Here is a 15,236-nt window from a genome sequence, read left to right on the forward strand (position 1 = left end):
CATTCGTGGGGGCTCAAAAGATAAGCCGCCAATTAGAAAAGTGGTGGCTTCTCAGCCTGCTGCAAGTTGGTACAACTCAATCTTAGTTAACAGTTTGTTGTTTTGCCACGTTCCCTCGGTTGCTTGTGGAAGCTATACTGCAGTACCATTCAAATAGTGGGCGAGATCCGCCATCCTCACATTTATCGCTTTGGGTTACTGCTTTTCACCTATAACATTTCCCCCTTCAGCACGATGGCTCAAATTGGCATCGCCACAGGGATCATCACACTCCTCGAAAAATCACTGGCGTTTTATCGCGTAATCGCTGCAGCCAAGAATTTTGGATCCGATGCAGCACACTCAGTAATGATGCTGCGATTCGAGGCATTTCGCTACCAGGAATGGGCTCGAGAGAATAAGAACATCACAGCCATATTTCAAGACTCATCTAATGAAGATACCTCTCGTCGACAGACACAAATGATTGGCCTTACCCACGCCACCCAGCCCATTTCACCAGTTGCCACGTTCCGCGAAGCACTCTGCGATGCTGTCACACAGATCATCGAGGTTCTCCGGTCTGTAGATAAGCTGCTGACCAAGTATAACCGAGCTTTTGAGGCCCGAGAGGAATCCAATGACCCGATAAACCTTGGGGTTGAATCTATTGTCGTTGGCCCGGGATTACTGCAAGACGAGATGCAGAATGCCGCTCAAAAGTATAGTAGGCTAAAGGAGTCTCTGCAGTTGAAGACTTCGTTTGCCCGCAGAGCCAAGTACGGCATCCAAACATGGAATGATGCCGATAAGGAGACTTTAAAGGATCTTGTAGAGCGCTTTAAATACTGGAACGACAGCATCCACCAAATCGCGCCACCTGAAAAACCGAACCTACAGGAACTGAGAATGGCAAGCCAGTTGGTTGTCTCTGCCAGATCATCCGCGCAGCTAGAGAGTGTTCGAGAAGCTGCTGCCGAGAGCAGCTATAAGTCGGTTTCTAGGAGCGCCGGCCTAAAAATGAAGATGGGTGAAGCGTTTAGAGACCCAGGTTTAAAAAAGAACTATGCAGATGTCAAGATTGACACCAAGATCGCAAGGAGTCGTCGTTTTCTTACAGAATTTTATCCTGAGGGTATGTCTGGAGCGAGGACACAAGTCACCCCGAGGAGTCCCGCTAATTTTAAAATTGTAGGCAATTCAGGGTCTCCTTCATCAATACGAACGGCCACGCAAAGAGTCATCACTGAATGGTACTACTACGACTCCAGGTGGAACGATGACCAGGCGAAACTGGCTGATGATAGAGTTGAACGCCTCGCACATCGATTTTCTGCCTCTGAAAAGCCCGTGAATCTCCATGTCCTTGATTGCGTTGGATGGATTCAACATCCCAGCAAACGTGACAGAGCTCTTCTTTATAAAGTTCCGGACAACTCTGACTGCGTGAGCCAGACGAGCCAGCCCGTTACCCTGCACGAGCTGCTTACCGCAAAGCAAACACCGACCCATGAGCGACTTCCATCTCTTGGACAACGCTTTAAGCTCGCGGCTGCTTTAGCGGTCGGTTTCCTCGAACTTCACACCGTCGGGTGGATACATAAAGGATTCGGTAGCCATAACGTGCTCCTATTCTCTGATTCGAAAGGCAAGGTTTGCTACGACAAACCATTCATCTCAGGCTTCGACTTTGCCCGACCCGATACTCCAAGGGAGGTGTCTCTCTCCACACGAGTGTCAAAATTCGACCTCTACCGTCATCCAGAGATTCGAGAACTCAAACCATCCTCGGATATTACGAAGCCATCCTCCTCACATGCTCATGACGTATACAGCCTGGGTCTCGTCCTCTTCGAGATCGGCATGTGGATGCCACTCGAATCCTATACGAAGGCAAACTTGAGTCCTTTGGACTTTCGCACACGGATTCAAGGCTATGTTGCTAGGGATCTCGGGCTCTGGATGGGTAACCGCTTTAGGGACGCTGTGCAGTCGTGTCTGTCTGGTGAATATCTGCAGAAGTCAGAAACATTTTCGCTAGGGGAGACAGAAGAGCAGATTGAAGACGCAGAAGATCTCGTGGATCCTGCTACTTCAGATCAGAGTATGACACGCATTCGTCAACTTGGTTACTTCTACCACTTTATTGTAGCAGAAATACATGGCTGCCAGTGCGAAGTAGGGGAGCGGTAAATAGATCCTAGTATCAAGGTCCTGGGAGGAAAGATTTAGAATAGAGGCAAAGTGAGGACCCAAAGATTGTCCCAAAGTCCCGATCTTTGCCACATCAACAGTACTTGGTCATTGTGTTAGCTTATGAAAGGATGTGCCGGCGGCTTCGTGACGACGCTACAACGGAAGTAGGTGTATTCTCTATCATGATATCAGGCAGATAGTTATAGGATAGAGGATAGAGGCGAGGGGTCAATTAGGTGGCGAGAGCTAAACCAGGTAGATTGAGCAATAGCGTGGGTTTCGAGGAGCTCGAGAGGCCCCGAGGTGAATAGGAAGCTTATAAAGAATCTCTGCCCCCAATAAGGAAAGCACTAATTAGTCCTAATAAGTCACTGGCATGGCAAGTATTGTAGCGTCGCATGTGACATCCTTCTGTGCACCAAGTCAGAGATGTCAGCTCAACTCTACAGTGCTAAAATTAGAGGAGAATATGGGGTATCACGAAGGAAATCGGTTCGCTCATAGTGCAAACTCGCGTCATAATTCGGCGGAGACTGCGGATGTCAGGCATTTTATCGATTGGACATGTCCCAGCCATTCCCAATGTGGCTCTGTATCAAAGCCTCCTTTCTACGATACAGCTAAGTGTCCTATCATGGCTGATTTACCGATGCAGTCAGCCAATCTCCCCGAGCAACACCCTCGTCCATGCGGTGGCTGTGCACCCACAGCCTCATCCGGCGCGAGCTAAACTATTTCGGGTCGAGTTTGCGACCTGTCAGCGTTTGCCGCACCCTCTTTGCCAACTTCGCATGACCCACCACTTTTCGTTGCTTTCGCGGTCTAATTTTCATCATGGTGAACATAGGTAGACCATCCCGTGCTTGTCTTTCTTGCAGGCAAAAGCGAATTAAGGTGAGCTCGAAACCCCTCGACTAACTGACTACAAGACTCACCTCGCTGATATTTGAGCTCCTAGTGTGATGAGACTAGACCGACTTGTAAAAGATGCTCGAGGCTCAAGTTGGAATGTGGGTGGAAGGACGAGTGGACGTCGATGGTGCGCCACCAAGAGAAATGGGCAGAGTGCAAGGTAGCAAAGCGTGTCGAGAAAGTCCAGATGAAACGGAACCAGCGCCACGTGCATCGCAAGCCTGACTTATCCTCATATGTTGCAGCCCATGCCCTCAGCATGTCGAAGCAGTGCCAGATTGGCCCAGAGGTTTATGCTATCAACCGCTTTTATTCCGATTATGCGTTTACGGAGGGGACCTTTCCCTTCCTGCATCTCGTGGCGCCCTTATACACCCTTGAGCAGACTCCAGGTTATCTGCATAGTGCCTTGCCTGCAGTAGCACTAGCTAGCTCAGCTAAGCAGCTTAATCGACACGATATGATGCTAGAAGCGCACCGGCATTACGGGAATGCTGTGAGGTCGCTGAATAACAGCTTGCCGGATACCTCCATGGCGAAGCACGACGCGACTCTCCTCACAGTCTTCCTTCTTGGTCTCTACGAAGTATTCAAACCCCCGAACTTCATTTTCTATTCCCCGTTAACAGCCTCTAGTTCATCACGACGGATCGCCTTCACGGGCTTCCTTCGCCGTACCACACCCATGGACCCGGGCGTCTCGCTCTCCTCCGACTCAGAGGCCCCGAGCAACTTGAAACGATAACAGGTCGTAATCTCTTCACTTTACTCTATCATGATCAGCTCATCTCGACCTTTCTCGGTAATGGAGAACTCATGGACGAATTTCCAGCTTGGATGCACCGCTCTTATCCACCCTCACCCATGAAATCCATGAAGCTATTAATGCATGAGATCAGTTGCCTTCTTTCTTGCTTAAAGAAAGTACTTTCAAGATCGCAAACAAAGGCCACAACCCAGATGGCACAGATTCGGAAACGCGTCTCAGTCTACCAAAGTGTTGACGACTTTGACCATAATGCTTATCTCGAAGGAATCCACAACGACTGGCCATTGGAAGACACAGAGGCAACCGATTTTGTTTTGGATATGTATGAGAAAGCCGATACCCTCCTCCCTTTACTACGAAAAGGCATTGTGGTTAACGAAGCCCTTGGAAACCTCGATCTCCACGTTCAACCTGGCTGGCCTGATGATAGCGAGGTTACCAGTCACACAACAGGGAAGGATAGACCGGCAGACCTGGATGAAATATTACCGCAAGATGGTATGCTAGTAGAAGACGTGTCGGTCTATGTCGGGATCTCGAGAGCAGTCACTCTGAACGTATATCGGGCGATGCAGATTCACCTTCTTCAAACGCTTCTCAGTGCCCTACCATCCGCCATCACCCTTGTAGGAAACTACCCAAACGCTGAATTCGACTTTGCCAGCCTGCACGCTGACTGGACCACAACGATCGCCCACCTTGCACGTGCCATCTGTAATGACATACCTTACGTTCTTGGCGAACGTGACAAACAAGGACGTCGACTAAAATCCCCAGTCTCTGGGCGAGCCTTCCGAGCGTACTTAATGTTGTGGCCTTTGCAGGTATCCTTGGATGCTAAAGAGACATCCCCAGAAGACAGGGCGTTAATCGCCAGACGCCTGAGGTACATTAGCGAAATAATTGGAATTGGAATGGCAGGCGAGATTGCTTCCGCGGCGACAAGCGATCTAAATATCGGTTCACTAGACGATCAACTATTACCAGTTGCTAGCAGCATCGACTCCCCCGAGGGTCTGTGGTCAGAGGCTGCCATTGAACCAGCGTTGAACGCGGAGCAAGTTCATAACCTTCAATCGGTATTGTGATAGCTGCATGTCTACGAAGCCGGGATTTTGCAATGGAAAAGGTTTAGATTTCTATCGGACATACCCATAAGTCTTGTTACTTCCACCTAGTCTTTTTGTTTGGCCTTTGCATGACATAGCCCAACTACATGGCTTTCTCTGAAACTCACGCCATCATCCGTTGCTACCTGTACTTCAGTTCAGAGTCCTGCCTAAACCAAAAACTACCGTCGCCAATGAGAGGACAACGATCGATGTGCGGCAGAAATCCGAACGCTAAGGTGTGGAAAGTGGCCCTTGCATATTTCAAGTGCTCCGTTTTCATGTCCAAATCTTCATCCTTTAATGGGTAAATGGATTCAATGTTCGCAATCCGTGTTTACAGGCATTTGGACAGTAACAACAGTTTCGAGAATTTCTCCACGAAGCACACCCCGCCCACGCGAATGTCCATATGACATATTCTTGGCATGGTCACAATCCTGGCACCGTGAGGCCATGATTGATGGATCTAGAGAGTATGAAATGGAATTGTGTACATGATTCCTCGAAACACTATCCTCGCTTCTAGGATTTCGATCAACGATTTGCTTGCCCATTCGCGGAGATTTCGCAACGCCGGGTAACACCCCTGTCGGAAACGTGTGTTCCAAACAACCATCGGTTCTGATTAATATCCGCGGGCCTTAATGTCAACTTCGCTTTCGTCACTCTTTAGAATAGAATTATACAGTTAAACCCGAGATTCTACTATCTACTTGCACCGATTCGTTAACAGCGCCTTGACACTCTCGCTACGATTGCACTCCTTCTGCGACGTCCACACTATTCTCAAATATGAAGGTCTTTTCTACACTTATCTTTGTCTCAGGGCTAATTTCCACCGCACTCGCACATTGGAACTACAACAATCTCATTGTCAACGGCAAAGTGGTCGGATCTCCATACCAGTACATTCGCCCTACAACCAACTCTAATTCCCCGATCACAGATGTGGGATCAACCAACATGCGCTGCAACCAAGGTGGCGGTTCCGGAAGCTCCACCCAAACTTACACGGTGAAAGCAGGCGATGAAGTTGGCTTTGGCATCGCCGATGTCTTTGGCCATCCCGGCCCGCAGCAGGTCTACCTTTCGAAGGCTCCGAGCACCGCGGCAACCTACGACGGGTCTGGATCGTGGGTAAAAATTTACTCCCTTACGACGAGTAGTATTGCTTCAGATGGAATCAAGTGGGCAAGCGACGGTATCAAAAGCTTCAGGTTCACGCTTCCATCTTCGACTCCGCCGGGCGAGTATTTACTTCGGGCTGAAGGTCTCGCTTTGCACGGCGCAAGCACCAAGGGCGGAGCGCAGTTTTATATTGGATGCGCGCAGCTGAAGGTTACCGGTAGTGGTAGTGGAAGTCTTAACCAGTCTGTGAAGTTCCCTGGCGCGTACACTGGGAGTGAGCCTGGCATTCTCATCAACTTATACTGGCCGACTCCTACGAATTATACAGTTCCCGGCCCTGCAGTATGGCCGTCAGACACGGAGCAGCACTCTGTAAAGCAATTGTAGATCATCAATGAATATATTACCCTGTTTCCACCTTCGTCATATGCTCTGGCTATCTGGCTGTAGGTTTCCTTGGTGCTAAAATGACCTTATACTTCTGATCGGGCTTCAAGATGGTAAATTCTTTGGTCCCGAGTATCAGCCCTTCGTTCTCTAGCTTAATATCATACCTCAGAAATAGTTGCGCAATCATCTTCATGATAAAGCTTGTTGCGACATTCCGCCCAATGCATTGTCGACTCCCATACCCAAATCCCAAAAAGCACGTCTTCATCATGGCTAGATCGTTTCCTGAGTCCGTAGACCACCGATTTGGATCCCACTTATCTGGGTTCTTGAATACCGTCGCATTGCGGCCGATGATCGCCGCAGGCACTCCAACGGCAACACCACCTGGGATGTAAACCCCAGCGATCACAGCACCCTGGGATGGAGTGTCGCGGGGCATGGCGTATCCAATAGGTGGGTGAAGACGGAGGCATTCAAGCTCAGCGTGTTCGAGTAGGCTGAGCTTATTTAGTGTTGTAAAAGGAAGTGGCCTTGCTCCATCCTTGTTCTCCGGAAACATGCCTTCGAGTTCGCTGATAATGAGATCTCTAACGTCTGGATTCTTGGAGAGGTAGTATATCATCCAATTCATCGTAACACTGCCTGTACTTGCACCGGCGACCCTTCCCAATGATTAGTATCAAGCTTGGCATCAAACAACTTCAACTCTAAGGATTGAGCACAACTTACATTAACGACGAAGTCTCAGCCCGGAGTTCGTCGAAATCCATCTGCCGACCCGTCTCTGGATCTCTTGCTTCAATAAAGCGCTGCATAATATCCTGGCGCGGCCTTCCACTCGGTAGCAGCTTCTTCCTCTCGTCGTGAAACCGTTTCTCTAGCGCAACTCTGGCATACTCCAGGTATTCCAACCGCGCCCTGTACAGACGCTGGATATTTGGCAGCGGGAACCAACTCAATACCTTTACATTGAGTTTCCCAAAGGGAAGCAAGCCGCTATGATTAGCAAACCGCTGCGATTGCTCCACAAGCGTGGAGTACCTGGCCGGCTTTGCTGCATCGAGAACCCCGAAGTTGTTGCCCAGAGCTAGCTCACCCATCAAGTCCATGGTGAAGAGTTCGAACCAGAAGTAAATCTCACAAGGCTCCTGGGTGCTCGCAAACTCATCCATCCTCTTTACAAACTTGTTCAACGTGAGATCAATGAACGGCTCGAACGAGAGCAGTGATTGTGCGCTAAAGCTGTGGGCTACCATTCGTCGCTTCATGGCATGTCGCTTCTTCGAGCGAGTGGAGAAAAGCGATTCTCCAGTCGTCGAGAATGCGTCATACCAGCTGGATTTGCCAAAGCCTTCACTAGCTTTTCCGTGGCCTAGGTTTCATCAAGAATGAGCGCGGATATACACAGCGCAGAAATCTGGAGCTCGTAACATACCATAGATGGCCTTTATGGCATCCGGATGGTTGAATGATACCGAGGTTGGACCGGTGCGAACAACTGCTGCTCCGGGATTCTGCTCAAACAGGCTACTTACCCATTGTGTCCTTCGTTGCTCTTTCAGAGCATTGGATTCCAAGATGCTGCTTATTCGCGTCGACCACGGCCCTGGGAGTTTTGCTAACGGGGAGAATAGGAGACGGTAGATGATGAGACAGATTGGGTATGCGACGGCGAACACCGCGATACCCTTGAAAAGGCTCGTTTGAGTTAAGGAGAATGATTGCACAATCGCCATATTGGGAGTGAGTTATTGAAGCTGAAAAGACCACAAAGGCATCCTCTGTTGTGTTCAAGACGCTTAACCGTGGCACAGATGCCCCACAACTCAAAATGTGATTCCAGCACATGTCGTATTTGGATCATCAGTGAGGTCTTCTTCGAGTCAGCAGAAGGCGGGCAGGACGCGGGGCAGCTCCGTCTCCATCCATCAGTACTTGAATTGTGGAAGCCCGCGAAGCTAAATAAGCGTCGAAGCCCCACATCCACAGGCGTTTAATGATGCTTATTCAACATCTCCAAGTGCCGCAGAACGGTTCGTGATGCGTGTAGTATTCGATTAAAAATTATTTCTCGAGTCCTGACTCCTGACACTTGATACGGCGGGAATAGCAGTCTGCACGTGCCCGTCTCATCCCTGCTACCCCACATGTCTCCACACCTCCCGCGAAGCCGTCCCAGGTAAAAGCGCACAATTTCCCTCCATTTGCCCCCATTCACCAACAACCCGGTTTCTGTACCACAAGTATTGGCATTGAAAAAATGAAGGGAACAGCCCCTGACATTGAGGCTGAAGCGGAAATCGCACACCGGGAGAAGGTTGACCTGCCGTTAGGCTACGAGGATCCGCACAGGGCCGCTCTCGAAGACAATCCGGATGACCCTGAAAAGCTAACACTGCCTGTTATTCTGTCTGCACTATTCCTGGGCACCTCATTCACCGGGCCAATCATTTTCGGCTTTATTTTTGTAACTCCAATTCTCGTCCAGCTCTCGGAGAAAATAGGTGGCGAAACCATTGATTTCTGGATTCCTTCAGGATGGGGTGCCGCCGCTGCTGTGGGCTTTTCGATCGCCGGCCGCATCTCGGATATTTTTGGACGCAGATATGTTATCCTCTTTGGCCAATTTCTCACCGTCGTCGGTGGTATCATTGCTGGCACTGCCAATTCGATGAACCAGCTAATAGCTGGAGAGGTCATCCTGGGCGCATCAATTGGGACTGTCTCTGTTGCCTATGCGGGTGGGTTTGCTCGACACTATATTCTTCATGATTTCATCGTTGACCTCTACATCTACAGGGCTATCTGAGATATTGCCTAACAAATATCGTGGCATCGGGTTGGCGTGGACTGAGCTCAACCTCGCTAGCTGGGCTATTCCAGGCACTCTTCTCGCCAATGCAATGATCTCGAACGCTAGTTGGCGCATCATGTTCTATATCGCCATCGGTTATGGAGCCTTCTCCCTCATTGGCACCTTCTTCGTCTACTTCCCGCCGAGCCATCCTCGTCCCGATGGCAAGACAAAATGGGAAGAGTTTAAGGAGCTCGACTTCATTGGGGCTGCTATGTTTGTAGCTGGGCTCGCCGTGTTCCTCTTTGGGCTTAATGCTGGTGGTAATACATATCCCTGGGAGAATGCTGGAACCCTGGCACCACTAATTCTTGGAGCAATTGTTTTCCTCGGAGCTTTCGTGTACGACTTTATGGTCCCGCAGGACCCACTCTTTCCCTGGTATCTATTCAAGAACTTCCGTGAGTTCTCGGCGCTCATTGTGCTTGTATTCGTGGCTGGCATGGTGTTCTTTGCTGCTTCTGCCCTAAACGCGCAAACAATTCTATATCTTCATACCAGCGACCCTATCAAAATAGGTATATACTCCATTCCGTCGGGGTAAGTATTCCAAGAATTGCAGATCATGTTACTTCGAAGGCTAATAATTTCCAGCGCGGGCCAGCTTGTCGGCAGCGTTCTCATCCCGGCCCTTGTTCACTACATCAAATTCGTCCAGTACCAGCTCTTCTTTGCAAACTTCATGCAAACGCTCTTCTTCGGCTTGGCGGCACTTATCACCCCAACAAATATCAACTGGCTCATGGCAGTGCAGTTCCTGGCCATGCTGCCTTTCGGATGGATAACATTGCTCTGCTATACAACCGCATCGCTGAATGTGCCGCAGCGCGACCTTGGCGTCGCAATTGGACTGATCGGTACATTCCGCTCCATTGGTGGCGCCATTGGGTCTGTAATATTCTCCTCAATCTTCTCTCAGACAGCCGAGAAACAGGTTGCGCGACGGGTTGCGGAAACAGCTATCAGCAATGGAATCTCATCCGATACGGTTGGTGAGCTCGCTGCATCGGTCAAACTGACACTCCTCGGCGTCCCAGGACTGGCAGCAAAGTTCCCGGATGTTTCTGCTTCTGCGTTTAGCGCCTGCCTTAGGGCAGCCAGGTACGGATATGCGTATGGCTTTCGGATTACCTGGCTGGCGTCCATCCCGTTTGGCATTGTAGCTACCTTGTGCGCGATTATGGTCAAGGATCCGTCAAGATATTTTACGAACCATGTCGAGGTTCACTTGGAGGAAAGATTTGGGGCGAAAATTAAAGAGAAGGATGAGAAAGAGGCGAGGTGAACTATTATATGGAAAAATCAGCAGATTTTATTAGCGACATCTCACTGTTCGCGCGTGCCTGAGTTTTGATGCATATAGAGGTTGCGTGATCATGCAGCTATGTTAGAAGCTTGTGAAGTGAAGTGAATTGTTCTAGTCTAAGTGCTCTGCTGCAAAATATTTATTTACATCTATAACAGGAGAGGCAGCAAGAGCAATAGCAATAGCAGTAGAGGCTATAGTAAAAGTAGTAGAGGCTATAGTAAAAGCGGTAAAAGCGGTTATAGCTTAAGGAAAGAAGATTTCTATGTGAGAAATGCAACACACCCCTTTAAATAGCTCACGTAATACAGTGTTTATATACTATATGTGAAAAAAAGAAGAAGAATTATATATATAGTAGAGTATATAATATAATTGTAAAGCATATATACTATTCTGTTTACAGGATCTACTGTTGGTTGATTATTCGCACCTTTCAGTTGTATCAGTGTAACAATTCTCAGGAATTGTTCCATCTCGGGTTGCCTAGAACCTATCTAAAGGGTCTCTATATTAGCCCCAACCCTAACTTAGCTCTACCCCCTACTATTACCTCTATTCTTTTAAGTATTTAGTTGCACCTCTTCTTTTAGCTAGTTTAGTAGTTTTCTAATATTCATTTATATTCAGCCTATAGATGTTAATAATATTCCTAGGTTATTAAGTCTCTACGTACTTTTATATACTGTAACGGCACAGGCAAGACAATAGGTTTGAATGCGATGGGAATCCACTCAGAGGCATATAGGAGTGTGTGGGGACTCAGAACCTGGGAATGCTATTAACACCTATAGGCCTTGTACAAAGGATATTAGAAAACTACTAAGCTAGCTACAGGGGAGAGGTGCAACTAAATACATAAGGGAATAGAGGTAACAACAGGGGGCCGGGCAGAGTCGGGGCCAGGTCGAGGTCGGGGCCGATACGAGGGCCTTCCGGAGGTTCTGGGCGACCTGAGATGGAACGATTCATAAGGATTGTTACACTACCCCCCCCTCTGTAGACTAATAGTCCCTATTAGTAGGTTAAAGTATTACTGTTATGTCCTCTGCCTTCTTAAACTAAAACTAGTCTAATTTAGCTAAGTGTCCTTGCTCCAAATTATTCCTTTGCACTGCTAGCAGTGTCCTCTAAACTAAAACGCTATGCGTGTGCACTTACTCTAATAGTAATCTAAATTAATGTTAAGTCTATCTGTAATAAAGGCTTGCTATTATTTAAACATAGGTTTTTTGCTATCTGTAAGAATCTTAATCTTAGGTGTGCATTTAGTAAGGTGAATTCTATAGGTCTAAGAGGTGCCTAAAAGGTCTCTTGCACTTAGTGTAGTAAGAGTAGTATAGGGCGTTATTAGGGGTAATTTAGTAGTTAGTAGGGGTTAACTAGCAGCTCTTAGCTAAATTAGCTGCTTAAGTTATGCTTATAATTAAGCAATCTAATTATTAATAGATATACTGCTAGAGGTTAACTCTAAATTAGGTAGGAATATAGCTTTAGGTGCTGCAGGAGCGGGTTTAGCTGTTAACATAGATTGTTAATTAACTCTAGAGGGCTTGCCTTAGCTAGAGCGTATTTTAATTCTAGAATTAGAGGGTAGTTAGTTAGACATTAGCAGTTGCCTTTAATTCTAATAAGTTATTAGTAGTCTCTAAGTCTCTACCTTAGCGCCTCTTTACAACTTTTCTAAAGGCAATCTTAATTATAGAGGATAGGAAGTTCTAAACCTAAAGGCTTTAGTTAACTAGAGGTTAATAGAATCTAGTCTATATAACTAAGTAATTTAATGTAATAGTGTAGAGGATTATAACTTAAACTATATTAGACGCGTCTTAGAGCTTAGACATAGTTAAATAGACAATTAATATAATATTATTATAAGGCTGTTACTAGCAAAAGCAAGTTTTCTAATATAATGTAACAGCACAGGAAAGACAATGGGTCTAAATGCGGTAGGAATCCACTTAGAGGCATATGGGAGTGCGTGGGGACTCAGAACCTAGGAATGCCATTGACACCTATAGGCCTTGTATAAAGGATATTAGAAAACTCGCTTTCGCCGGTGACAGCCTTGTAATAATATCGCATCGATTGTCTGTTTGACTACGTCCAAGCCCTGAGACGCGTCCGATTCAGTTTAGGTCGCGATCCTCCACACCGTTACATATACCTCTAAGTAGATTCTTACTATATTTAGATTTATTATCTTACCTATGCTGTTATATTATATTAAAAAACTTACTTTTGCTAGTAATAGCTTTATTAATGATATTATATTATTTATGTATTTAACTATGTTTAATTCTAAGATGTGTTTAATTTAGTTTATGTAAGGCCGGATGTCCTAGAACAGGCTAGTATAGCCTCCCCTAACCTGTTTGGAGGTCACATGACCTGTGCCTTGTATATAAGCATGAATCCTAACAAGCGAGGCTTGGCAGCGATTCGTCTCTCTTACAATACACTCCTATGTTTCTTTAAAACCTTGCTTCTAGTGCTATCTATGCTACCTACTATTCTATCTTTATAGTTTAAGTTATAATGTTTATACACTATTAGATTAAATTATTTAGTTTTTAATGTTATGAATAAAAATTTTAACACTTTTTATTTTTTGTAATTAAAATTACTATTAAAAATCTTATAAAAAGTGCGCTAAAGTAGAAACTTAAAGACTACTAATAACTTATAAAAATTAAAAATAACTACTAGTGCTAAACTTTTAACTACTCTTAGACTTTAGTATAAAGTTTGTAACATACTTTAGCTATAGCTAAAGTAAAATACTTACTACTAAAGCTAAATAACAACTAACTTTAATAGCTAAACTTTTTTTTATAAAACTTAAAGTTAAAAACTTACTAAATTTAAAGTTAAACTATAGTAATATAGCTTTTAAAAACTATATTACTTAATTAAAAGTAGAAATTAAGTACTTAACTAGATTAAAAACTATTAGTCTTAATTAACTTTTACTAACTACTAAATTACTTTTAATAATACTTTAAATTATGTTTACTACACTAATAGTAAAAAACTTTTAGGCACTTTTAAGCATTTTTAAAGCTATTTTACTAAATGCATGCCTAAAATTAAAAACTTTATAAATAGTAAAAAACTTATATTTAAATAATACTATGCTTTTATTATAAATAGACTTGATATTAATTTAAATTACTATTAAAGTAAGCGCACACGCATAGTGTTAGTATAGAGACACACTGCTAGTATTACAAAGAAATACCTAGAGCCTAGATACCTAGCTAAGTTAGATAACTTTTAATTTATAAATATAAAAAAAATAATTAAGCTTTTATAAACTTACTTTATTACTAGTAATAAAAAGTAAAAGTGTAATACTTTTTTTAAACTTTAAAAATAAGTAAAAAAAGTGTTTTTAGCTTTTAAAGATTTTTTTATTAGTACTACTATTAAAAAGTTTATATTAAAAGTAGAATAGATTTTCTACTTATAAAAATAAATACTACTTCGCTTAAAAGTACTAAACTTAGGTTTTTAATATACTTAAAAAATTGTTTTTAAGATTATAGTAGCCTACTTAATAGCTTATAATATAAAAAAAAAGTGTGATAACAAGCACTGTCTCTACTACTGTATAGAGCTAGGGAAGTATAGCAGAGTAGGTTAGCTCTATTTCAGCTAAACTAGGATAGGGAGTAAAGGAGGCAGAGGGTTTTTGCAAGAGAAAAGCTTGCGCAGCGCTAAGGCGCTTGCTTAACCCTTAGCAAGATTATGTAACTAGCAGTAGAGCTTAACAAGCAGCACTGTCACATTACCCCCCTCTAAGGCAGGCTTGTTCCTAAGTCTATAGTTACGTATAATAATAACATGTATAGCGCGTTCTCTAGCCTCTATTATAGTCCCCTCTACTAGCAAGTTCTCTAGGCTAGTTATTCTTCCTTGTTGCCTCTAGGTCTTCTTCTGCCTTATACACTTATAGCTAGGCTTCTAACTGCGCTAGAGGGCCTAGTTTATTTAGATATACATTATAAAAGTCTCTTACTTTATGCAGAGCTTTTATAAACTTTTAAGTGTTATACTAGGTAAAGTTAAAGTTATAGGCTACCTAGAAGACCTTATACTGCAGATAGTAGTAGTAGAGATAGCTATTAATAATTTTTTATATAAGCTATTTAAAGTAACTATTAACATTAATAAGCTTTTTTTTAAGTTTAAGCTAGCCTAGCAGCGCTATTAGTAATTCCTTTTATAGGCAGTCTATATAGAAGACATTGTGCATGTGCATGTATAGTAGTAACTTTAAGCAGTACAAGTAGCTATTTATACGTATAATAAAGTATAGTCTATATATTTAGTAGTTAAGCTTTTAACTAAAGTAACCTAAAGTAAATTTTTTAAGTATTATATACACTTTATTACTTACTATAAAATTTAGACTATGTTTTTTTTATTTACCCTAGTTACTTATTACTACTAGGCTTATGTAATGCCTTTTTAGGCTATCTCTATAGTAAGCTGCACTGTGTTACGCTAAGTTTTAGTATAGATTTAAGCCTCTTTACATAACATTTACTTATATATAAAGATTAATTACTTAGTCTGTTCTTT

General features: G+C 44.3%; 5 protein-coding genes across 5 annotated transcripts; 4 read left to right on the top strand and 1 right to left on the bottom strand.

The window, feature by feature from the left end:
- The first annotated feature begins 198 nt into the window (after nt 1–198).
- Nucleotides 199–2,441, top strand: BDR25DRAFT_118148 (uncharacterized protein). Its single transcript, XM_033683666.1, has one exon. It carries the CDS (start codon nt 235–237, stop codon nt 2,170–2,172), a length of 1,938 nt encoding a protein of 645 aa, XP_033539712.1. The 5' UTR covers nt 199–234; the 3' UTR covers nt 2,173–2,441.
- Nucleotides 2,442–2,977: 536 nt separating this feature from the next.
- BDR25DRAFT_118150 (uncharacterized protein) lies at nt 2,978–5,188 on the top strand. Its single transcript, XM_033683667.1, has 3 exons — nt 2,978–3,069; nt 3,134–3,673; nt 3,724–5,188. Exons 1-3 carry the CDS (start codon nt 3,010–3,012, stop codon nt 4,942–4,944), a joined length of 1,821 nt encoding a protein of 606 aa, XP_033539713.1. The 5' UTR covers nt 2,978–3,009; the 3' UTR covers nt 4,945–5,188.
- A 425-nt stretch (nt 5,189–5,613) lies between these two features.
- On the top strand, nt 5,614–6,483 carry BDR25DRAFT_385417 (uncharacterized protein; the record flags this gene model as incomplete). The annotated part of the gene is made up of 1 exon (XM_033697931.1): nt 5,614–6,483. The coding sequence occupies exon 1, from the start codon at nt 5,761–5,763 to the stop codon at nt 6,481–6,483; it is 723 nt and encodes a 240-aa protein (XP_033539714.1). The 5' UTR covers nt 5,614–5,760.
- A 49-nt stretch (nt 6,484–6,532) lies between these two features.
- BDR25DRAFT_298890 (cytochrome P450 monooxygenase) lies at nt 6,533–8,225 on the bottom strand (the record flags this gene model as incomplete). The annotated part of the gene is made up of 3 exons (XM_033689105.1): nt 6,533–7,151; nt 7,219–7,861; nt 7,925–8,225. 3 exons carry the CDS (start codon nt 8,223–8,225, stop codon nt 6,533–6,535), a joined length of 1,563 nt encoding a protein of 520 aa, XP_033539715.1.
- Nucleotides 8,226–8,713: 488 nt separating this feature from the next.
- Nucleotides 8,714–10,628, top strand: BDR25DRAFT_298891 (MFS general substrate transporter; the record flags this gene model as incomplete). Its single annotated transcript, XM_033689106.1, has 3 exons — nt 8,714–9,230; nt 9,289–9,883; nt 9,938–10,628. Exons 1-3 carry the CDS (start codon nt 8,750–8,752, stop codon nt 10,626–10,628), a joined length of 1,767 nt encoding a protein of 588 aa, XP_033539716.1. The 5' UTR covers nt 8,714–8,749.
- Nucleotides 10,629–15,236: the final 4,608 nt, after the last annotated feature.

Source organism: Lindgomyces ingoldianus (genome assembly GCF_010093535.1).
Source record: "Lindgomyces ingoldianus strain ATCC 200398 unplaced genomic scaffold BDR25scaffold_69, whole genome shotgun sequence".
Taxonomy (NCBI): domain Eukaryota; kingdom Fungi; phylum Ascomycota; class Dothideomycetes; order Pleosporales; family Lindgomycetaceae; genus Lindgomyces; species Lindgomyces ingoldianus.